The 25,768-nt window shown below is 39.9% G+C and overlaps 2 protein-coding genes across 3 annotated transcripts; one reads left to right on the top strand and one right to left on the bottom strand.

Annotated features, from left to right (window-relative positions):
• Positions 1-407: 407 nt before the first annotated feature.
• On the bottom strand, positions 408-15,668 carry ptpn2a (protein tyrosine phosphatase non-receptor type 2a). Its single transcript, XM_086038792.1, has 9 exons — positions 15,373-15,668; positions 12,386-12,476; positions 11,429-11,529; positions 11,160-11,258; positions 7,233-7,370; positions 6,759-6,968; positions 5,856-6,017; positions 4,373-4,554; positions 408-1,966 (listed from the first exon to the last, which is right to left on the bottom strand). Exons 1-9 carry the CDS (start codon positions 15,427-15,429, stop codon positions 1,777-1,779), a joined length of 1,230 nt encoding a protein of 409 aa, XP_085894918.1. The 5' UTR covers positions 15,430-15,668; the 3' UTR covers positions 408-1,776.
• Positions 15,669-16,746: 1,078 nt separating this feature from the next.
• seh1l (SEH1-like (S. cerevisiae)) lies at positions 16,747-24,704 on the top strand. 2 transcript variants are annotated; one of them, XM_086039027.1, is made up of 9 exons: positions 16,747-17,126; positions 17,563-17,613; positions 17,791-17,937; positions 19,479-19,690; positions 21,878-21,976; positions 22,082-22,222; positions 22,342-22,496; positions 23,054-23,207; positions 24,487-24,704. In XM_086039027.1, the coding sequence occupies exons 1-9, from the start codon at positions 17,016-17,018 to the stop codon at positions 24,662-24,664; spliced, it is 1,248 nt and encodes a 415-aa protein (XP_085895153.1). In that variant the 5' UTR covers positions 16,747-17,015; the 3' UTR covers positions 24,665-24,704. The 2 variants fall into 2 exon arrangements, with proteins under 2 accessions (XP_085895153.1, XP_085895152.1); XM_086039026.1 differs by lacking the exon at positions 24,487-24,704 and having other exon boundaries at positions 16,759-17,126; positions 23,054-23,554.
• The last annotated feature ends 1,064 nt before the right edge of the window (positions 24,705-25,768 follow it).

Below are 25,768 nucleotides of genomic sequence, written 5' to 3'. Positions count from 1 at the left end.
TGTTGTTCAGATTTTATGAGATTTTAATTACACTGTAAACAAATGCCTCACCAGGTGTTTACTAGATAGAATTTTAAAGACTACCTCACCCTTTTCCCCAAACTGTACATTAGATTTGTTAATTTGAAGTCATTTATAAAAAGCTGTTTTTTACTCAGAAAAATCCCCCCGCAAGCCCTTCAGACAACAGCATATGAAACTATGGTGCTGAATATGAGCCAGGGCTTCTCTTGAAATACTGAATTCTTTCCTGGAATCCATGGGGAGAACACTGCCAGTCTGCCAAGAATTATTTAACTCATGCACTGAATGAAATTACGGCAAGAGTACAGCAAATGCAAAGCAGAAAAGTTGAAAGCTGCCATGAATACTGTAGAGTGTCTTCTACAAAATAATGCAAGGCCAGGTTTTGGAAAAAAAAGGATATTGTTTTATTTAAGAAGTATTTCATGTTTTGTTCTAAACAACACATTTTGTCATTGCAGCTTGACATGGTACCAAACTTAAAACATTGACTCTGGAAAGCAAAAATAAATGGAATGCCATAAATAAAAATGTTTATGGGTTCAATGAAAAGCTGATAAAAGCCAGACAGTGAACTATTCAATCAACCTCAAGACATCAAAGTCACATCCGACCATGTAGCTAATGCTTATGACAGAGTTGACAAAATCGTTGGGCACATGTATTTTTTGGGGTTCGGGAATAAATGCACACGAAACTAGATCTTGAGATTGCAGGAAACCTGGTAGCACACATTTGTTCCATTTAAAATCACATGAAGGCACATCCTCAAACAGCAAACACAGACATTTACATTTGCTCAGAGGAATTTTAATCCACTGTGCACTTCCAACTAATATAGCTTGGTCCCAGTTTGTTGCAAACCAATGCGGTTACATGCAACACTAAGGTGCAACAAGTAATAGGAGTCAGTTGTGTCACAGGTCCAACAGAATATACATTCCACGTAATAATAGGAGTAGAAAAATTGATCGAGAATATGAACGGGTTTGCTTTGGTTTCCTGAAAGAGGAACAGTGGGATAACCTGTAAGATGCAATGACACAAAAATGAGCCCATCCAGTGGGTCAATGTGTGCACCATGAGGTGAAGGACCTGACCATTTGTCAGAGCCAAACAAAGGACATGAAAGCTAAACGGTCACTCATATAATAAAAGACAAAACTTTTTTTTTTTTTTTTCTGAGGTGAAAACAGAAGCAAGGCAGCTCTCTTGAGTGTCCAGTCGTCTAAAAATATATACTTAATCTATTTTGGGATGCCCTGCTGAACGTGAATGGAAGAACAAGTGGTGCATTTCACAAACACTAAATGCATTAATGAAATTCAACAGGCAATGGGGGAGTGGAGTGGGAAGAAACTCCAACACTCGAGTATCAAATTCCTGAAAAGTATTATAGAATTTCTAAATGTAAAGGTGTGACAGAGTATGGGTTACAAACATCAGATCGTTGTAAATTAAAAAATGGGGAAAAAAAATACAATTTTCTTTTGCACTGCACCTTTCATACATATTTTCCATGAAATGATACAGTACATTCAGAGACAAGAAAAGGAAATCCTCATGCTGGCACCAAGATCCTGAGATGTAACTAATTTTGTTTAGATCTATTAAAAATATACACAGTCATTTGATCTAGCGCTCCTGCATTGTGACCTTAAGAAATAAATACCCTCTAAATCTACTTTGAGAAGTACCTAATCTCAGGTACTGGTGCAAAATAAGAGTCAGTTCAAAGTGACTGCGAGATGCTCACTGGGAGTACATCCAGCACACCAGCAGACCAAAAGCCAATGCGGCACCAGCACCAACATTAAGCAGAATGGGTCTCCAGTACTGCCACTTCTCTTTTTTTCTCTCTGAGTCGGTCAGTCTCTGTTTCATCTGCTGGACCCTCTGTGTGGTGCTAGCGATCCTCTCTTCACGGTGTCGCTTCTTCACACTGCAAGAGGAAGAGGAAGGGGAGCAATGGGTCATCAACAAACCAAACGTTTACGTCATGAGTCCAGCAGATATTTTAACGTAATAACAAATACAACAAAGGTCTATACGCCTGAAGTAGGACTTCTTTGAGTAAGTTACAGGGGAATCTGCTGCTACACACAGACATATTTTACGGATCATTCGGCGCACCGTATTGTTATGGGCAGTATCAATGAACGGGTTTATTGGAAAAATAAATAAGAATCAAACATAAGACGCACCAGGTTAAAAAGCACATTATTTTTGTTAAGAGTTGTATGTTAGTTAGTTTATTCTAATTTTAACGTATGTTTATTTGCTAAATTTAGCGCTCTTATGCCAAAAACATCAGGTAGTGCCACGTGTCTCGCTTGCTTTTGTTCGGAGGTTGCTTCCATCGGAGGAGGAGGTCCTCTGACAGATGGAAAAAAAAAGTTTGAACATCGCCAGCCAATCTGGTGACCGGTGGTTGTGTTATTACTTGGGCTAATACTAAATGCTATCTTGGTTGACAGTTCAACAGATGTAAACAAGTCAATGCACTCACCATTATCCAACCTTTATTGCTCCGTCCCGGCAGCGATTACAAGTTGGCGCGTCGTTTACCTCGTGCCAGTCCGGTCTCACATTGTAACATTGGAAATATGCCACCAGAAAAGCTCAGTTTACGCTGGCTCTAGTAACCGGCGACTACAGCATTAGGCTAGCACTAAATTTCCCATGATTCTTAGACATGAAAGCAGGAAGCCGTTCTCGTTCTGGTATTAAGAAAACAGATGCCTGCTAGCGATTAGATATGGATGAGAACGACAACGCAAACATGAATATTAAATAGGAAGGAATTCAACTTTTAGGTTTACCTCTTGGTGCCACAGAACGCAATGATATTGTCCCACATTGTAACATTGGAAACGTGCCACCAGAAATAGCTCGCATTAGGTTAGTAGGACTACATTTCCCATGATTCTTAGACACAAAAGCAGGAAGTCATTCAAGTTCTGGTAGGACGAAAACAGATGCCTGCTAGCGATTAGATGCGGATAAGAGCGAGAACACAAACATGAAAGTTAAAGTAAATAGGAAGAATTTAACTTCATCTTTACCTCTCAGGTCTTGTCTACACATAGGTTTTTGCAAATGGCGGATATTAGCCTGCGGTTAGCCCTATCATCCACACGTCCCCGGAGTTTTTTCATTGAAAATGCAAAACTCCGGCCACAGTGGAGTTTTGCGGTTATCTCCGGATCCGCGTTTGGCTGTGGAAAGTCAGAGATTTATGTCGTCACTATGCGACAAAAATGCTCTGACAGTCACTAGCCCGACTTCTGTTTTCATGCAAGTCAACATTGATTCCCGCGGCGCTCCGTTGGTTATAGCCATTCTCGAGGCGCTTTTTGCTTATTCATTTGTCCGCAACCAACTACTGCTTCTCGTTAAAAGCAATTCTGACCTCTTGTCGGTCCTCCCGAACAAGTCTCGCACCGTGTTTTTGGTTACGTAGAAGTGACATCAAAGGACGAAGTTCCTTCTGAATGGACAGTATTTGGCTAACTACTGCCACCTAGAGGCTTGGGATGCCTTTGAAAAATGAACTTCCGCGGTGTAGTGTAGCTGCATTTTTAACAAACTAGGATGTGTATTCCAACACGGAGTGGGGCAGAAATATTCGGTTGTTTAAAAAAAGCCGGGCTACGTGCAGACAAGGCCTCAGTCCCACAGACTGCAATGATATTGTCCCACATCGTAGCATTGGAAACCCATCACCAGAAATAGTTTGCAATAGGCCAGTGGCACTACATTGCCCTTGATTCGTTGAGAACAGAAGTAGGAAGTAGTCCTAGTTCTTGTATTACAAAAACATATAGACGCCTGCTAGCGGTTAGATGCAGATGAGAATGACAACGCAAACGTAATAGTGAAGAATTTCAAATAACGATGACAAACTGAAAACCCAACATTCACCCTTACATAAGGTGCACTGCATTACAAGGTACATTGTCCATTTTTGAGAAAATTAAAGGACTTTAAGTGCGCCTTATGGTCCGAAAGATACGGTTCCCTATAAGGACACGTACAGTAGTGATGTAAATTCTGTATCCCAATCAATTAATCAAAAAATAATTGAAAATTAAATGTTTTTGACGAGTTGATGTTTACCGACTTAACTTTAAGGTCCTTTTCTGTCACACACAAAAACTCTTGTGTGTCAAGTTTTTTGACCAACTCAGCATTTAACTTGTATTACCTTTTTCAATATATAATTTATTCAACTTCCCTGACTGGATTAATTATCTATGAATCCATCCATTTTTTGTCTTTATTACATTTCAAGTCAGTGAGATTTCTATGAGAGATAATAAAACAGGCAAAACCCCCGTTTTCTTACTGTCCAGCACTCTCTGCCTCGTTGTGGTACTGTGGCATCTCTGCCTGAAAGATCAGGTGATCTTTTGCGGTGAGCTGGGACTCCAGGCAAGGTCTGCTGTTGTTTAAGTGAGGTCTAGGTGGAGGTGGAGGTGGAGGCAGATCGGTCTCCAAATCATGTCTGGACATCACTCCTGGCTTGACCTGATACCAGGAAAAGTACAGCAAACAAAACAATTAAGATCATATGGAGAACTACTGTATGTTGTACCACATTGAAAGGTGCTTATTAATTTGGGAGAGAAGAAAGATTTGCGGCTTGTGCTATGGAAATGTTATACGACGTATTAAAACTGAAGCCTCAGGAAATTCACCTGGTGGCAGCAAGCAATAGAGGGTCCAACCATTTTGGGACAAGTATTGTCTCCAAAATACTTTTAGACACTTAATATAGATAATCCACCATCCACTAACCCATTAATTGTGTATTTGCTGCTGCGGTGCGACGTTTCATGGCTGCGCGCAAGGTGTATCGAAAATTGTTGAATTTGGATGACGACAGACAGGGTAACCAAGGTGTGGTGGTGGAATTATTTCAGGGTGACTAAAGCAATACATTTTGCTGGAGTTGTACACTAAACAACATGGAAAAAATAATACATGCACTGCCCCCCACTGCTTTACGATACAAGACAAATGACGTACTGTGAAGAGGTAAAGAAGTGGACTGAGACCTACACCATGTTAAATATAGCACGTTGGTTGCAAGTGGAAGAAATGGCATTTTTGTTCAGCCATTAATATTGCATCGTCAAAAAAAAAAAAAAAAAAGCAAGCCATTTTCAATACTTTTTCAGATAATGATTGGATAGATTGGTACACATCTGACCCACACATGTGGACTGACCAATGGTATATTTTTGTTAAGAAATATAACATTTACCAAATTGTGACGTATGAAGTTTCGGAAATTCACCCCGACACCAGCGATATGCGTGTTACATTTTTTGTTTTGCGGGTCGCAAAAACAGCAGATACAAGTACAAGGTAGTCAGGGGCATTTGAGAGCACACCATCAGCTACCAGTGTTTCACCAGCCATGAACCTCACCACGTCACTAATTAAAATGACGTACTGTATGTCATTCATAAAATTGAAACGCTTGTACTTGTATTCAACAAAAGGGTCATAGGCCATGCTCTTTCATTTTGTTTGAAAAGTAATCTAGCCTTTTGTAGTTGGAATTTAATTTCTGCTTTAAAGAAGAAGTCAACCCAAACATATTTTTTTCACGAATATATTCTATGCATTCCCACTAGTTAAAACAAGGCATTCTGATAAGTATTGCGTTTGTGGACTAAGAGTTAATCCACCCGATTTTAGCCATCTCTGGAGGCGGCCCTTTTGTCACTTCTGTCGACTGAAAATGACATCACAGTTGCTCATGGCTCAAGTAACAGCAACAACGATATTAAAATAATAATCCCCTCCAGTCAAAGCACTACCTGTGCTGAAGTGATGGTCCCAAGGAGTCTGGCTCCCTCGATGACGGCCATATAAGAAAAGCGCAGTTGGTCAGGAGTCTGGATCAGGCCCATGCGGTATTCCCTCATGTCCAGAAGGACCTTCTGTATGTCCACTGAGGATGGATTATTCAGGCGATCCATCTGTAAAACACATTTTTCCTATTTTATTAAAAGGAACAGGAAAATCCATGCTTTTGACAAAATTTACATTTTGATGTTTGTCACTTTATGTAAAACCTAAATCCGAAACTATACTGACCAATACTATAGGTTTCAGATAGTCTTGCCGCCTATTTTAATAATGATGTAGACTCCCCTGCAGAACAGATAAATCGTCGCTGTCCTGTGAAAAACCCTTATGTCCATTTTTTCCCCAATTTTCTTATTTTTACGTGAATGGTGTTTCCGCGTTACAGACATCGCATTAATGTGAAAAAATTAAAACATTTTCCAAAATTGGACATAAGTGTTTTTCACAGGTCAGCGACGATATTCAAATTCCATCTCAGTCAACTTCACTTAAATTTAAATTTAGGCTTAGGACATTTTTGACTAACTGAACTAAAACATCACACACACATGCTGCAACACATTCACTTTTTTTCCTCCATTTCTCAATCTATATATAATTCATTTTTAGTGTAGACTACACCACATGTACCGGTAGTTTATTATTGTACATGCAGTATGTTTATATGCATTTGTAAATGCATAATGAGGCAAGATTGATTTTATAAACCCAACAAGGATTTTCTGATGTCACTTGTAGCTGGTTATTATTATTAGATCAGATGGATTTTTGTGGGTTTAATTTCTGACTCTAACACTATGCAACAAGCACTATCCACACTGGCCAAATTTCTAAACAATCTCTGTTCTCACCAAGACCAGGCAGGTGTCCACCAAGGCAAAGGTTCCAGAACGCCCAATCCCAGCACTGCAGTGCACAACTGAGGGCCCATGTTCTGTGCCCAGTGAACCAGACTCTCGAACCTTGAAAAGGAAGTTGAGGAAGGAGGCAGGAGATTCTGGAACACCAAAATCCGGCCATGCGGTGTAGTGAAAGTGGTAAATTGATCTCCACTCCCCTGTCTATAAAAGACAATGTGTGACGTTAATTGTGATCTGAGGACTGAGTGAAGGCTTATACAGGATTATTTGTCATTGGAGAAAAATTACAACACACTGCAGCATTCACTACAGCATTTCCACTTTGCTGCAGATATTTGACAACACAACTCATGGGGAAAAAAATGCAAAAAAGCTGCAACTGGCAAAACAATTTGCCACACAAAACATTCTCTTATCTAAACATGTCACATACGTAACTCTTCATTTATCAAGACGTGAGCTTACCTTTATGTTTTGTAATTTTAGCACTCGGATTGTGAAATAGGAATGGTCCTCCTCTGAGAGTAGCCTGACAACAAAACCTGTGTCAGTGAAAGACATTTGTTGTTCCTCTGTAGTTGGCCAGTACTGCGCACACTTTTCCTGGAAAAATTAAATAGTAATTCATTAAGAATGGTAGAAATAAAAGTACGGGCCTGGTTAACTAAAGGTTTGCACGTACAAAAACAGGCGCAATCAAACATGATTACACAAGCCAACCAATGTGGACCAGGGGATGGGGGGGATACAGGAAACCTTTTAGTTGGCAAGCTAGCTGGCGGCTACTGCCTTTTGTCGGATTGTGCAAAGCACTGCGACGACTCGGTGGGGTATATTCTCTCCATCAGCTTTAAATGTATATATTTTTACGTCTCAAATATGTGGGGATGTTGTAGGCATAAGAGAGATGCTAGTAATAGTCGTATTCGCTTCGAACAGTTGAGCGGGGTGTAGTTTCAGCACATTCAGCAGACACACCAACAGCTTTCAATAGCAGAGAGAATGGCTTTCTTGTTCACAATTTTGAAACCTCATTTTATATACTTGTCTTTTATTTAATAATTCAAATTTGGTAGGGTTGTTCACAACACTCTTCTTTGTGGTGTGTCAAATGTGCAAGACAATATTACTTTCACTTTACAAGGACATTAAATACCATGTCTGAACAACAGGTGTAAACCAGGCGTAAAGGTGCGCCAGCGTAGTGCAGGCAAAATGAGAGGCGAAACAGAACTTTTCTGCTCGTGTAAAGGCTTTTTAAATGGCTACAAAAATCATCACGACACATCATCTATTCAGGTCCACTGATAGTGTAGTGGTACACACGCCTGAGTTGTGTGCGGGCAGCGTGGGATCGATTCCCGCTCAGTGACAGTGTCTATGTGTGCCCTGCGACTGGCTGGCGACCAGTTCGGGGTGTAGTCTGCCTTCGCCCATTGACGGCTGGGATAGGCTCCAGCAACTCCCCGCGACCCTGTATAGGATAAGCGCTTTGGAAGATAAGATGACATGACATGACATGACATGACATCAGCTATTCAGCAAGGCAGGTTTAGAGCTTCCTGATGATCTAAGGGTTTATATGGAGCTAATCACACAAAGGTAGGGCTGGGAAATTAAATTTAATTGTGATTTCGATTTTAGCTTCTCACGGTCTAAAAAACAATAAATGGAAGGAAAACTATGAATGTGCCAAATGGCATGGTGTGTGTACGCAAGTTCCTGCATTATGGAAGCACCCTGAATGCCCCTGTGTTGCTTGCAGCAAGCGTGTGACATGTTATTCTACCCTCCTCGTGTGCTTTAAGATGTTTATTGACACCCCAACGGGAGATGATGGTAAAACTAGACACAACAAAAACAATTACTCACCGTATATTTAAATACAACATGTACTTCGTTTTAGAAACATTTTGCAAGCCCTCAATGGAAAATCCCATTGACGGGCTTGGAAAAATTAACAGAAGATGGTAGGGGAGGGATTTATTGTACCTTCAAATAAGAAATATTCCTACATAAATGCTGTAGGAACACATCGGACAGGTAATTTAACAATGCTCATGGGCATATATTCTTTCTAATCGGTGAAAAACAAGTTATATTTCTAAAGTTCACTCTTTTTATCTTAACTCATTCACTGCCAGACATTTTCAGACACTCTTTTACACTAACGTTTGGAATAATTTGAAAGCAATATAAATAAGGTCCTGGGATTGAATGTCTGTAAGTAAATGTGTCAATGGCAGTGAATGAGTCAATGTAAATGTGTATCTTCATGCATGCTCCACACCAGACTGCTTCAGAAGCCAAAGATTGCACAGCAGGAACACCGTATTCATTTTTATTGATTGTTTTTTTTTTTAATTATTATTTTCATATATTATTTTACTACGTCTTGAAATCAATGAATAACCTTGTTTGTTGTGAATTCAATATCAATCAAAATAATTGGCGATTATTATTTTTTCCATAATTGGACAGCCCTAAAAGAAGGGTTCATGCCATATTGCCTTCTTCTTTCAACTCTTGTGTTTTTGTGCTTTTTCCAGATGTACTGTCCGTAAGATTTAAACGCATTGCTACGCAGGACGCAAAACTCTACTCAAATTGCCATGCATTCGGGTCGAGTTAAACAAAGCAAAGAATGACTCTTAAGTGGCTGCCAGTTTCCCCAACATTATTGGAGCGATCAAGGTATTTTCTATAATTCTGTTATCTGTATGTTTGCCTCTTCCACTACAACTTCCAGCTACTAAAGTGCAAAACCCTCAATTAAATACAGACAAAGAAAGACATGAGTTCTTGGAATGTTTTGTGTGCAAACTCATAACCACAAAGACGAGACGCCGAGCTGCAGTCCTCCATACATACAATTCCAAACGATTCTTATTTTCCGGGTCATTATACCGTGAATGAACTCTCAAGCTGATATTGAGTCGATATTTTGGGCAAAAGTGTTTACTAGCAAAGAGATGAGATGAGGCCTTTCTAGAACTCTTAATCGCCTAAGCTTCATTTCCAACTCTGCACACTGGACTCTTTCTGTATTTCAAGTAACTAAATGTGTAAAGTTGTGGAGACCCCCCCCCCCAAAAAAAAAATAAAAAATAAAAATAAAAAATCAGCAATCGGTTGAATTGGGCAACAGAGAATCGTCACGACAACAAGAATGGAATGAATCACAAAACACTTCTTTTCTTAAACAATGAAATGCCAAGAGGTTTAAAGGGACACTTGGATGAACATTGGCACTTATATAATAGGTTTGCATGTAAAAATGACATAAGTACTAAAATGCCCACCTCAAAAGACTCTTTTTTTGTGATTAGGTTTACGACAAATTTCTCCTCCCCTTTTTGGGGCGTGGCTTATGTTATGTTTTCGGTCTCAGCTGTCCACGTCATGGGAGGGAGCCAAGCGTGGTAATATTGCTCGCTTTGTCAGTTCTGTTGTCTAAAACGGCGACCAATGGCCACCAAAATGCCAATGCACATTACTACTCATGTCCACTTCAACTTGTGAAAGTATAAAAGTGTTCTGCACAATAGTTTGGATTTATTGACATAAAACGTGATCTCATCATGATCACCTCCACAAAATCTAAAATATGGCGATCGCTTCTCCACTTACACAGGCTGAAGCGGACAAGATCATGAACGCGCACACGAACCCCGACTGGGTTATATTTCGGACATTTAGCGACGCTAAACTCGTGTCAACTCCCAGGAGGGAGATGGCAGCTTCCAGCGAGCAGCAGGGCAGGCAGATTGGAGCTTTATACCCCCCACCCCCTTAAGATAAATCATTTCAAAAAGTTTTTTTCAACCATTAAAGTGGAAGTCAAGCCCGAAATTTGTTTACTATGTTCTAAGCTCTTCCACAAGCATAAACACGGCCTTCTGATTAATATTGCATTTGTGGAATGTGATTTCAGCACCAAAATCCACCGGTTTTTAAACATCTCAAGGGCAGCCATTTTGTCAATTGCTGTCAACTGAAAACGACATCACAGTTGCTCAGGTAACAACCAATCGTGGCTCAGCTTCAGAAAAAGGTGATGTCATTTTCAGTTGACAGCAATTGACAAAATGGCTGCCCAGTGAGAAGGACAAAAATGGGTGGATTTCACTACTTAATTCATATTCCACAAACACATTATCAATCTGAATGCCGTGTTTAGATAAATGGGGCTGCATAGAACATAATATTGCAAAGAAAATGTTCGGGTAGACTTCTTTAATGTGACTTACAAACCTGTAGAAATCAATTGGGGGAAAAAAAGAAAAACATTTTCGAGAGGGCAAGCAAATATACAAATTTCAAATAAATCCATGTCTATGCAGTGGAGAAAAAAATGAAGACTGCAGGTGAGCTGAGTTGAAATGTACTTACAGATCCCTTTTCAATGATTCTGTTCAGCATTATAACAGCTTTGGAACACTGCTCCCAAATCATCAGCCAAAAGTGTCCACAAGTGTTCCTTAATGGCCCCTGTAAAATCCCAGTGAAAAAAATTAGACACTGTACTCACAAAGACATTGTAAACAAAATAAAAACTTTGTGTACTTCTCCAAATAAACCTAGTTCAATAAATTAAAATGCTCCTGTTAAAAATTTAAGAGTGAATTAAATATTACAAACTTGCTAGTAGCACACCTCACCTGAGAAAGAATGTAAGCTCTGCGGGCTTCTTCCACTGTAACTAAACTTGCATTGATGTAGTCATTTTCAGAACTTTCAAGTTTTACCCGGCTGTGGTCATCTAAAGTCAGCAGAGACAGAACAACGACGAGTTGAAGACATATTTAACCACAATTCATATTAATAATTGAAGAAAGGTGAATGTTCTAACAATTATTGTAACAATGATTGCACAAGTAACTTCACTTAAAGGGGAAGTTAACCCCAAAAAATCTTTATTATATGTTGTTTGCACCCCCACTAGTCTAAACACGGCATTTTGATTGCAATTGCCTTTGTGGAATATGAGTTAAGGAACAAAAAACACCCATTTTCATCCATCTCAAAGGGCGGCCATTTTGTCACTTGGTATCGACTGAAAATGACAGCAAGTTGCTCAGGCAACAACCAATCATGGCTCAGCTTCAGAAAAGAGGTGAGCTGTGATTGGTTGTTACCTGAGCCCTGAGCAATTGTGATGTTATTTTCAGTCAACAACGAGTGACAAAATGGCCTCCCCTTAGATGGATAAAAACAGGTGTATTTTGCTGCTTTATTCATATTCCGCAAACACAATATTACTGAGAATATCACATTTACACTAGTGGGTCTACATAGAACAGCTTATTGTAAAGATAATTTTTGGGTTGACTTCACCTTTGACCGATTCCTGCTGTAAGTTCGTAACACGTCAGTGCAGCCCAGTCACAAAAACCTCATTCACTTTTCCAACATTAGCTGTTGTATCTTAATTCAATAAATTATATATCACATTTACAACAATTTTTGTCATTGTTTTTGTTCAAAACGATACTGCACTGCACTAAATGCTGCTTTCTCTCTGTTGCTATTCCAGCACAACATCGTATCCAATTGATACACATCATGACCATCTCAGCGTACAGCATACATACATATAGTGTGTTAGGGAGACTTACACGGACTAACATCTCTGTAGCGATTCAAATTCCGATTCACAGGAAGTTTTGCCACATTGTAGGGATACTCATTGGCTTGGTTACGGATTTCCTGTGAAAGCAGAGAAGAACACAAAGAACATTAGCTTTGCGTTAAAATGATTACTTGTTGGGAAAATTGTCATCTCCTGTGTAAAGTGGCGTTGCATTTAGCTTGGCCCTCATTGGACAAGAACTCCTTTTAGTTATGTGCCACACTATCTCATTCTGCATAATCTCTATCTGTATAATCAGTATTGTCCACCAAGATGACATAGCTGTTTTTGCTAGATGAGCTGCAAGGTTGAACTCTGCCAGTAATGCAACGCAATGCATGCATGCTGCTTTCAGTTGTTATTGGGTCCTGCTTGAATGGTCTTTTACAGGAAACGCAGTTTCATTGTTTATATTCTTTTACTACTTTGCTTTCTTCACATGCTTTACCGAAAAACACTCAGTGACCATTGTTTAAGTGTTATAAAAATAATTATTTTCCAAAAACAAACCAGATAGTATTACAATAAGAATGCCACTTTTCAGGATTTGCAAATTAGAATGTAAAGATGAGCGATACAATAATGCTGTCAGTTTAGAACAATGTGTTGTCATCAAATACTAAATAAAGATGTTTTTTATCTGTATGCAAAAATATTTATGTTTAGCAAGCATTGCAAATATGTGCAAGGTGAACACATCCAGGTCTACTGTGAAAAAAATAGTAAACACATTATATATATTAATCTATACCTTAGAGTCCCGGACAAATGTTTTGGAAGTAAGTAAGTAAGTAAGTAAGTCAACTCAACAACACGGCTAACGCCGACGCTTACGTTTGAAAGGAGACATATGCAGGGTTTTTTTCCGCACAATTTCAAACAGTTTCCAGGTGTCTTAACATAACATCCCAAGCATCAAACATTACAGCACACTTAACACCCTCTATAAAAGTCCCTGAACTCGGCCTGTATCAGGAGGTGGTCCTGTCGCATGCATACGACCCACTGTACACTCCGCTCACTATTGCAGGCCTAATGGTAACTATAGCTTTAATTACCATGATGACCAACGGCAGAGCTAGGATGTTGTGACGAGTCGAGCGGTTACTTGCAAAAATGACGTTCTAGAGTCTAAAAAGAAAGTGACCACCCATAAAGACAGAATGTGGCACACACTATAGCATCACTTAGCAATGTCACTCATTTTTAGCGACACTGTTAGATCACAATCCTGCAAAATTCAAAATGACACATTTTCAGAAGCAATCTAGACTCCTAAATATGTGGATATATGTAACTTAAGTCACTTATATAATAGACCCCCTTCAATATCTATTTTTTTGTACTGAACATACAACTCAGGTCAGAGCTGGACTGGCACAAAAAATAAAATAAAATAATCGTCCCTGGCATTTTGCCCGCACAACCATGCATAACACCCTGTGTAACTGATAAGTCATTGCTTGCCATATCATACACAGTACATGAAATAAACTTCACGATAATACAAGCAGGATCAAGCCCAAGTAATGTTCTGCTGAGGTTTATTACTACATAATGCAATTTTATTTGATGTTGCTTTGCTTGTAGTGTACTTTTATTTCATGCATTTGTTTGCTAACAGTCAAGCAAAGCCAACACAATTTTGCATACTCCAATTAATGGCCCATTCATCCAAATCATATTTAAAAAGCCTTTTACTTAGGTTTGCTCCTGCTTGTATTATTAATGTATTGAGCAAGGGTATGGATATGTTTGCATATTATTTCATGAAGTGGTGACTGTGGATGGTATGATGAACAATGACTCGTCAGCCATGTTATTTGCTTCCCATTGTGTGAAAATATTGGATATAATTGACAATGATAGAAATAATCAAATGTTCCATTCTAAAAACAGATTCTTTAAAAAATATATTCAGATGACTCCTGACTACCCTTGGTTACCACATAGCTCACCCACTGATGTGGATTGGCTCAGTTTGGTATCTGTAATTGTAAATGGATTAATGGGGCAAAATTGAGAAAAACAATAATCAAACAGCACCGCATCAGCCCCAAAAGATGCCAGCCCACCGGGCATCTGCCCTGCATGCCAGATGGCCAGTCCAGCCTGGGCTCAGGTTAGTTAGTTTAAAAAACGCGAGTATGCGTGAGTGAATATATACAGTAACAGTAACAGTAGTTAGTTAAAAACTTTGTAAACTATCAAAACAGCTAAATGGAAAAGTGAAACACGATTTAAAGTGAAACACGCAATACAAATCCCTGCCAAAACCTCTGACCACAACTAGTATTTACTGTTAAGATTATTAGTAGTACAAAGGATTTCATTGTACACATTGGACTCTAGCACGCTGCCTGTACAAGTACTAACATGTAACAAACAACTTCACCCGCTGTTTCGTACGATAACAGTAACAGTTTGTATTGTCTTGTTGTTGTTGTTCTTCTTCTTCTTCTTCTTGTTGCGTGAGTGTTGCTTTTGAAACCCTAAGTACCGGTAGGTTTTATCTGACATGTTCAGAGCTTGGGTTAAACCGGAACCGAAGTGTGATAATGTGAACACACGGCTCCCTTGGAGATGGCGGTACAACACGTGCCTTCTTTGGAAGTCCTGATGATGACGACTTCTCAGAAACTGACGCGAGCGTGTACTGCTGCTGCGGTCAAATGGCATTAGCTACTGAGCTCAACTTGGAACACCGCATTTGCACGTTTTCTTGCTACGGAAGTCGACGACTACTAGCACAGAGAGCTAGTTCTCCTTAGTCTTTCAAGTAAAGTGGGTGGGTTAAATACGTCTCATTCACAAAAATAGATTAAATAGCCATGTGACTAGAATTAGAAGGCTCGCTTGGAAAGGCAGCTGAAGTTAAAAAAAATGTCTTTGCAATAGAATGAGCTTACTAGTTTAATTAGCAAACGCGCGTAATAAAAACACCAGAGGCCCAGTAAATGCCGACAAACTTACGTTGTAAATGTTTTGCCATCCCCCGGAGAAATCAATGTCTTCAAATTCTTGCTCCATTGTAATGTGAATCGCGCTCCGGACACTTTCTGAATGGCTAAATAATGTTTGCGGCAGCCTTCACCAAGTTACTCCTCTCTGGCAGCCATCGACACAGTTCACAGTCGTGTGTGACCGTGGGGATCCCTGCGGGGAGTCTGTCTCTCTGTCTGTTTGTCTGTCCCTCTGTCTGTCTGCTCCTCCACTACAACTACACGCCGATGACGTTTGCTTGCCAGCTCTCCCCCGCCACCCTCGACTCCAGGCTTTGTGCATATCGCCCTCTTTACATTTTTGATGATTAAGGAAGCATGAGAGGAATATGATGTTTAGCTATCTGCATTGTATGTGGGCTATGTGTTTTGAAGTGCAAACATAGAGTGAGGAGCAAATTAAAGAAAGGACTAATAAATACGTAAAGAGCTATAGCAATGTAAAAGAAGATAATATGTCTTTTAATCCAACCACTTAACCATTCTTTTTAACCATTATATTAAGCTTTAATCTTTTAGTCATGATATTATCATGATTGTGTAGTAAACATTAATGAATTGATCAACTGTACTTTTTACACTGTACTGTCGGAAAAATTGTGGTAAAAAGACCCAGAAGGTATCTTGATATTAAAGGAATAACCTGGGAACAAAGTCACGATGTCAGGCATAGAAGAAAAGTCATAAGGAAATTCAGTAGGAATAAAACTCTATAGGAAAACGGGGAAATGGGAATGTGTAATGAAATAGACTAGAATCAACATGTAGTTGTGAAATGCAAAAATGTGAAATAGAGAAGAAATTTAAAGAAAGGTACAATATAACAAATAAGGAGATGTCAGCAAGCACGCAGACAAGAATTTTATGAAAGCAAGAAAAATAAAATACATTACAGATTTATTTGGATTTTTGAGGACAACAGGATTTGATAAAAGTATAAGGTATTTCAGTTGTTGTTTTTTAATATCGTGTTAAGCTTTTGTTTTATGTTTTTGTTTTTTGTGTGTGTTTTTTGTAATAGCATAGTTTAGCCACAACAGTAACCGCTGAAGATCAATGGGTGGCGGTAATGCGCTGTTCCACTTTGCAAAGAGCCGCAGAAGAAGAAGAAGAAGAAGAAGAAGAAGAAGAAGAAGAAGAAGAAGAAGAAGAAGGAGGAGGCGGGGGAGGAGGAGGGAGGAGGAGGAGAAGGGAGGAGGAGGAGAAGGGAGGAGGGAGAAGGAGGATGGGGGGAGGAGGAAAAGGAGGGGGGGAAGGAGGAGGAGGAAAAGGAGAAGGAGGAGGAGGAAAAGGAGGGAAAGTCCCCTCGGTGGGCGATTTGACGTCACTGTTCAAGCTTTTCAATGTACCTTGATTTTATGCCCAAGTCAAACATTATAAAGCGACATAAACGCGGTGTGCTACAACCACGGTCGTACATGAACGTATTTGTCAAATTTTCTTCCGCCTCTCGTTACAAGAAGCGTAAGAAAATTGGACAAATGCGCCCCGATGTGGTCAGTAGTTGTAATCACGTAGTGTAGTCATCGCATTGCCCGCCAACACTCACGTCATGACAGGCTTGTTAGCTTGAGGAGTACCCTGTGTGACCTCCGTTTATCTGCATTTGCAAACATGTTTGTTGCACGCAGCATTGCAGCAGACCACAAAGATCTCATTCATGATGTGTCGTATGACTTTCATGGCCGGAGAATGGCGACTTGTTCCAGTGACCAAAGTGTCAAAGTAAGTTAACTCGTGTTAGCCTTAGTAGCCTCACTTGACTGTGGCCACATTTCCGAAAATCAACACGTTGCGCGGACTCTGATCTTTCTTAGTTGCATTTGCTAATTTGTAGACGGACGTAGGTAAGGCATTCATTGCAATGCGAGTTCTGACGTTTTCGTTTAGGGTGGCTTCATCGTAAACAGTTTGGCCAATGTAGCATACAAGCTAGGTTATGCTGCACACTGAAACCGAAGAGTACTCCGTACACAAGAAAACTCGCTGTCTTACAACAAACGTAAATGAATGGCGTAAGTCCAAATGTATAATCACGTGTGAAGACTCAAAAGTATCCCGTAATAAAGTCGGGTTTGATATTACTGAACAAAAGAGGCATATATTGATTGACTCGGGTGAAAGCATCAGGTGACAAACTTCTTTTTTTTTTTTTCCTCAGGTGTGGGACAAGAGTGAGAATGGAGAGTGGCACTGCACTGCCAGCTGGAAGGTATGAACCAACCATGTGTGTGTTTCACATGTTCCAAGATGGAACATTGGTAACAGCATTCCAATAAGAAGTCACATGCAATGTGCCTGCTCCTACTTATTTTCTGTCGTCTCTCCTTTACAGATGAATGTATTTTGATTGTGGATACGCTTGACAAGCTCTTCTCTCCACCCACAGACGCATAGTGGATCGGTGTGGAGAGTGACCTGGGCTCATCCAGAATTTGGACAAGTTCTTGCTTCATGCTCCTTTGACAGGACAGCGGCTGTCTGGGAGGAAATTGTAGGAGAGTCAAATGATAAACAGAGAGGACAGAGCCACTGGGTCAGTACAATGCCAAAATAATGTTTTACTCTTGCGTGACTGACATATGACATCCCCAAGGGAAATCTAACATTTCGGATGGTGTCATGTGTTACATCCTCATTTACTTGAGATCTGTTGTAGAGAGTCTCGTGAGACAAGCACGTGTCAAAAACATTTTGACATCTAAAGTGACAACACATTTTATTTTCCATCTGTGTGTGTGTGTGTGTGTGTGTGTTCGTGTGTGTGTGTATAAAAACAAGTATAGTGTGTTGCATTTCTGAAATCAATGAACTGTTACAGAGAACAATATTTTATTATTGTATGAAACAAAAACATTTTGAACTCTGAAAAAGGATGCTTGGTTGAAGCTTACTTTCAAATAAAATAATCAGTCTATTTGATTCCTTCTCAAATTCATGAAATCAAAGCCAAACTGAAATTATCTGCCTTTAGCAGCCCAAAAATGCCATCTGCTTTTGTGTTGCTTAACCAAGCGTGTGGAACGTGAATTTGAATTGAAAAAAGGACTATTTTACTTATCAGTGTAAAATATGTATTTGCAAAAATATCGGCAATTAAAATATTTATTTCAGCTGGTTAATGCCACGTTTTCGGCTGTGAGTTACCGTACAGTGTCAGCAAATCTGGGCTGTAGATATCACACACTATCGTAAGCAGTCATCAGTCTGCCGTAAGCGATGTATGTATTTAACATAGTTCATGCAGTGTCAAGCATTCAGTTTTCTTAAAAAAAACTATTCTTTTCTTGAATGCATCCACCAACCAGGTTTCGAATAGAACAATAAACCTTGGCGGTACGTGTCGCACATTGGTGATTGGGACACAAGTTTTGAGGAACAAACATTTTATTTTAACGTTACAAGAGCACCACAATCTCCAATTTAGAATTACTTTTGAAAAACAAACGAACGCATTTAAATTAAACAGTTATCTACTTTCAAGAGTCACAGAGAGCCACAGCAGGAGGATTAAAGAGGCTTGCAGACCCCTGGGCTATGCCATCTCCGTGTACAATTTAGTAAACTTGTGATTTCTTTCTCATCCTAGATCAAATTCATTCAAAGCGTCAATTCAACATCAGGTGGCAGTTTTGTGCTTTATAGGCTGGCATACGTTTTTGTCTATGCTAGAGAATTTTCAGTGACTGCATTGAAAGATTATATTTTAATAAAAAGTGGCATTGTGTATCACAAGAATGACCTCGGGCAGAGTGTTCGTCACACTTTCCATTTTCTGTTCTCGTCCAAGCAAAGCAAAAAATTGCAGTTTCTTCTGCTTGGGTTCATAAATTTACTGGATTTGTGTATTATTTAAGCCATTTTTCTCAGATGCTGTTTTACAATCTCAAGAAAATGGCTGTTTTGTCACTGCATACACACAAGGAAGAGACAGCAGAAACACCTTTATCCAATTCAAGTGTCCTTGAGGCAACATTTATTTATCAAAGTAATAATTTCACCAAATGTTTTAGTTTGTCAGTTTTCTGATATAATCTGCGTTACAAGACTAAACAGTCTCCCGTTATTTTCTTGTAGATTAAAAGAACCACACTTGTGGACAGTCGAACATCAGTGACTGATGTGAAGTTTGCTCCCAAACACATGGGCCTGATGCTGACCACGTGTTCAGCGGATGGGGTGGTGAGGATCTACGAGGCTCCAGATGTGATGAACCTGAGTCAGTGGTCCCTGCAGCATGAAATCTCTTGCAAGCTCAGCTGCAGCTGCATTTCTTGGAACCCCTCCAGGTCAGAGCGGTGTTTTGTTCATCGTTTAAGGTATTGTGTACTGGTAATTGCCCAGAATGGCTTCGTATCCAACACTTAATCGTTGATGCCAAAGACGAGGCTACTTAGCTTCTTGTCATCCTACAAGGTCTGCATACTGTATATTATTCTATACACTTACACATTTTCATTGATGGCCTTTTCAATGTTGTCTGTCTCTGATCCCAATCTGAGTGTAAGTCAGGTGATTTGGGAATGTGACTCAGTGTAATGGTTACGGCTAAATACTGACACCTTGCATTATGACTTATTGGTTGGTTGGATGTATATTGTTAAATTCAAATCACAGGAGGTCTTGCTTTAAAGCCATTTTGCTGATTATCTTAAACAGGAAGTCAACCCAAAAACGTTCTATACGGCCCCACGAGTCTAAAGATGGCATTCTGATTAATAGTGTTTATGGAATATGAATTAAAGCCATGGCAATTTTGTCTTCTGTCAACTGAAAATTACATCACAACTGCTCACGACAACCAATCACGGCTGACCTGTTTTCTGAATCTCAGCCGTTGTGATGTCATTTTCAGTTGACAGAAGACAAAATGGCCACCCCCAGAGATGGCTAAAAGCGAGTGCATTTTGCTGCTCAATTTATATTCCATAAACGCAAAATTAATCAGAATGCCGTGTTTCAACTAGTGGTCCTGCTGGGAACATATTCTTGAAAAAAAATATGTTTGGGTTGACTTCCGCCTTAAGTAGTAAAATCTACCCGTTTTTATCCATCTCAGCAGGCGGCCATTTTGTCACTTCTGTCGACTGAAAATGACATCCCAGTTGCTCAGGGCTCTGGTAACAATCAATCATGGTTCAGCTTGAGAAAATAGATGAGCCATGATTGGTAATTACCTGGGACTGGGACTAGCAACTGGGCAAAATGCCCGCCCCCCCCATGAGATAGCGAAAAACGTGTCGATTTAGCTGCTCAACTCATATTCCACGAATGCAATATTAATCAGAATGCCGTTTTTAGACTAGTTGTTGACTTCGCCTTTCAGTAGATTGACAAAATTATGTGTTTTGTTCTTGTGAAGCTCATACTGTTGTCACAGGTTTGTAGCACTGAAGCTGACACAGGTTCCACTCAACATTGATACTTTTTAAAAAACACTTAATGTCATCATTCACAACGGATGTGAAATGAACCATTATCTTTGATTATCATTTCAAAAACTAACGGACATGTAGCATCTGCGCCGGGTCAGCCTGTTAACCCATTAAGGACGGCAGCGCATAACCGCGTTCCTACCACTAAAGCCAGGAGCACTGTTGTGTGTTTCTCCCTTTAAAGCAGGGAGAGCGCATACTTCATTTTCTTTTTTTAATCCAATTCTTGGTCTTTTATCCAATGAAATGCATCAGAATATGCATGTGACGGTGTCGTGAGTTGTCGGAGTATATCCCAAATTTTTCCAAGGAGTAATGGTGGCACAGTCGATCGCTGAAGCTCTGCTATAAGTCACGGCAGTGATATAGATGACACGCTCGCGGACTTTAAAGCCGTGAAACCATCCATACGTGATGTATGGTATATTTATATGATATATGTTCGTAGACAATGACAATTTCAACGTCTTTGTAAGAGAATACAGCAGGGTAATTACCACTCGATTTTTTAAAAATTAAAAATAGTGCTTCACTTGCATATCCGATTGAAACACTGAAGATTAATAAAATCGTGCCAGTGTGCAAGCCACATGTCTAAGATCTCAAATTCTTTTGGAATTATGTTTCTATCTGCTAGAGGGGCTGCAATATTATTTTGTAGGTGGCGAAAATGTCAGGTTTTCAAGGGTGACTCCCAAGGCGACCGTAGGTTTTAGAGAGATGTCTCACGAGGGGCTTCAGGCTTTAATGGGTTAAGGTAGTTCACGCAAGTGCATCTTTTAGCAGCGTAGTCAAGCAAATTGTGTCTTGTATGGATGGGTTTCATATGTCACAGCTCTACATATGCAGCATGGTGTGTCTTTTTGTCTGGGTTACACCCAATACAACTGTCTCCAGTTATGTAACCCTTGGTCAGACCAGTAATGCAATATCAAATATTTCACCGGTTAAGACAGAATTTAACTGACTTGTGGATCTTTTTTAAATGCGGCTCTATTGTAATACATCAAGTTAAGTCATGTGCATATCACTCCCAACCAGCTCCCGGGCCCACCCACCCATGTTTGCGGTGGGAAGCGATGACAGTAACGTGACGTATGGTGGTAAAGTCCAGATCTATGAGTACAATGAAAATACAAGGTAAGGTTTCTCTCAGTGTTATGTCACACAGTTTCTCGCATAATCAACACTTACTAACTGCTAACATAATTAACGTATCCTTTTGTTCGTGCCAATGTGGAAAAGAAAATATGCCAAAGCTGAGACTCTGATGACCATCACAGATGCAGTACATGACATTGCATTTGCTCCAAACCTGGGACGATCTTTCCATGTCCTCGCCATTGCAACAAAAGATGTCAGAATCTTTAAGCTCGTCCCTTTAAGGTGACTAATTCAGTGTTTTCTTTTGTCTTTTAAAGTGGACGTATTAATGTGTGAGTCCCACATATGCATTGCATCATTGCACTGAGCACTTACAGTACTTGTTGTGCATCTTCATCCAGGAAGGAGAGCACCGCTACAGGACCCACCAAGTTTGAGGTGCAGATTGTCGCCCAGTTTGACAACCACAACTCCCAAGTGTGGCGTGTGAGCTGGAACATCACCAGCACCTTGCTGGCCTCTTCCGGGGATGACGGTTGCGTTCGTCTATGGAAAGGTTAGCGCCTCCTGAGCACGGCCCTCCTGACTTTTCAGTGCTGTCTCAACTTAAGATAGCCGCACACCAAGCGACGCCACACAATGCCAGTGCACAATTCAGTCGCAATGCGTGGCGTTCTGCAACTAGTTTTCATGTGTTGCCGACCGTCTGCAACTAGTTTAGCTGTATTTCCAAATGTCGAATTGTAAGTGAATGCCGTCGCAAAAGCACAGATGTTACAGTCAATCCAAATGCAGTGTTACAGCACATGAGCTTTCACGACAAAAACATATGTTTAGGTGTACCAATGTATGTATATTTTGTGTTTTAAAAAAAAAATCGTATTTATGTTTATCATCATGTAACTGTGGCTAAAATGCAAAGCATTATGAACAGTCTTTCCGCCGTCGAAGAGGATTCACGAAAGCGGTCAATAAATGGGTCGATTAATGCCTAACATTGTTAAGCATAACACTTATTCCCCATTTGTATTCTCTTTCAAATGTGATTCTCTCTTCTCTCCATGTGATCACTGGACTCTGACTTACCACTGCGAACTTGATGTCCTTCCACAGCCAACTACATGGACAACTGGAAGTGCACAGGCATCCTGAAGGGAGACGGCAGCCCACTAACTGGTTCATCTGGTCAGCCCACAGCCATGAGAACTGTGGTGGGCTCCTCTGCTCAGACCTCCCAGAATGCACTCAATGGAATTGCCGCAGGAAGGTAGGTGGTGTGGCTTGTCTGACACCACTCACCCATCCCAACCTGAGCCAGTCCGAACTGACAACCCGGTATGCCTCACACTGTCTGGGACTGACCGCTCACTGACAAACTCCTGGAGCCAAATTGCACTCATGCAAAGAGCTTGGCTTTTTTGGCTTTCCAGCATACAGGCTGTTGGCATTCAACCTGTGCAACCAGGTGTTACATCTTTTGGTTTGTGTTTTGACATTAGGATTTTTTTTTGTTTTGTGTTGTACTGATGCTTGTTAACAATCCCACGCTTCTGTTTTGCAGTGTACAAAGGCTAACCACCATGCAATGTAAACTGAATAAACCTGTTCTTCTAAGTTGTGCCTGTTATTTCAAATACAAAAAAAAAAACAATTGTAGTATGTGAAGAGGTTATTGTGTCATAGGCGGACATCCAACATTGATTCGATGATTAATACCATAGCTGATTAGATTAGCTGTTGTCGCAACCTTTCAAAATCCAGATTTAAAATGTGTAATGCAAAAACACGTCCTTGATATAACTAAACATTTATTTGAATTGTATCCTGCCGACATCTTGACCACATGCCTGTACGAGCAGCAGGAAATACATCTGTGTGAATGGATTATGAAAGCAAACTCTTGTTTTAAAATGTAGATAATGTCATGAATGTACGGGTCGGATGTGTCGTCTCATGATACAGTATTGGGATCACACACACACACAACATATTTAAGTGTATCTGATCCAACACACACTCATGGCATATTGCTTTCAATCTAATAAAGTTCAGTCTCGCAACCTTTTGCATCAATAACCAGTGCCTTTGTCCTTATCTCGTATGTGTGTATTTTCATTAAATGTTTTTTTTAACTAATTCTCTAACATGAAATGCTTTAATTACTTTTGCAACCATTTTTTAATATGAACATACTATAATTTCCCTCATTTTCTGATTGTGTGCTTACAAAAGATTGTACCGTATTCTGCATTTGAAAGAGAACTTTCCTACCCTAGAGCTGCACCATCCTTAATTTTACTAATGCCTCATCTGCATTGCTATTTGTGTCATTATGCATTCTGCATGACTGTTTCGTGTCTGTGGTTGCCTAATTTTGTAGTTATCTGGTCTAAAATGATGAGAAATACTGTATCTCTCTATACCACAACTTCAGTCATTCTTGTACAGTGCGTGATTTCAGTTTCTTTTCTTGCCATTTTCTGCTTGGTTCTGTTTGTCCATTTTCCATTCTTGTCTTTGTCTTGTCTCATTTGTTGTGACTTCAGGTATTTCTTTCCCCCTCTGGATCCTCCCAGAGTTGGAACCGGGCATGGCCACCTGCTCCCTCCCCCCTCACTCATAGAGCACTGTGATGCTGAGCACAGTCAGCCTCAGCAACAGTCCATTTCATGCAGACTTTCCTCAAGATCATTGGTGTCATTATCAGAGTCTGACGGGCAATAATACAGCATGTCATTTGCATGTAGGCTACAAATAAGGAACTATGTTGTAGGAGAGATGGGATGCCCAAATGCTTTTACAAAGTATTTGAGATTTGAAGTTTTGTCCTATATCTTATTTTTCTTGTATATACACGAAAATAAATGGCCAACTCCGTTGTCATCTTGTCAAATTGCCATACTATACCAACAATGCTGCATTCAAAGATTTTTCTCAACTATTTCTGAGATAAAATAAATGCACACAATTCAATTACACAATGTGAAAACATGTAGTATAGCCAAAGGCTTTAACTCAGAATTTGTTTTTCAGTAATTTACTACTTGACGTAAAGCATCAGCATTTTAAATAACCATTAATGCCATTTTTTATGATGTGACAGACTTTTGTTTGGATTGAAGTTTAAAGAAAAGCATTTTGGCAATTTTTATCCATGGGATCACCAACGTGGTCGACCGCGGGCACCGGCATCAAGGACCACATGAGTAGCCTGCAGTTCTGTTCTGAAAATAGCCAACTAGTGTCGGGACATTGTGATTTCCTAGGATTGTTTCAGAAGTGATCATTTGAAAATATCAACATTGGCAGATCTAGAAATAAAGTGTAGCATATTGATATTCATCGGTTTTCTAATTACAGTGAGAAATCATTAACATGATCAGTGTCTTCACATAAATTAATACCATTGTAGCGTGTCGTGTGTTCGGCGTTGAAAGAACACTCTTCGGCAGATAGAAAAATACCTCAGAACTTGTACTTGGGAGCAACAACTGTCGGCCAGTTTATTCTTTTTCCTCGTCGCTCTCCCCTCACGTCATCACACCGCGATACATCCCCCTTAACGCTTACACCATTATTAATATAACAGTTATCAATAAAAGTTATTTGAGCAAATTTGTTATTTCAGTAGTGTGTATCAAACTGGTAGTCCTTCGCATTAATCATGCTACCCAAGAAGTATTGTACCTCTCAGCTTCAAAAACGTTGGTCACCCCGGATTTATTCATTTAATAATATGAGGCCTAAGGAGAGTGTAAAAGAACCGGACACAGCCAGCCTGGCATTTCCTCCACATGCTAGTCGCTTACTGCTGTAGGATGGCATCCC

This window comes from Filicampus tigris, chromosome 8, assembly GCF_054856515.1.
Source record: "Filicampus tigris isolate MCC_2025a chromosome 8, RoL_Ftig_1.0, whole genome shotgun sequence".
Classification (NCBI taxonomy): domain Eukaryota; kingdom Metazoa; phylum Chordata; class Actinopteri; order Syngnathiformes; family Syngnathidae; genus Filicampus; species Filicampus tigris.
The sequence above is the reverse complement of the archived record's forward strand: the minus strand, read 5'-3'. Positions and strand labels throughout refer to the sequence as shown.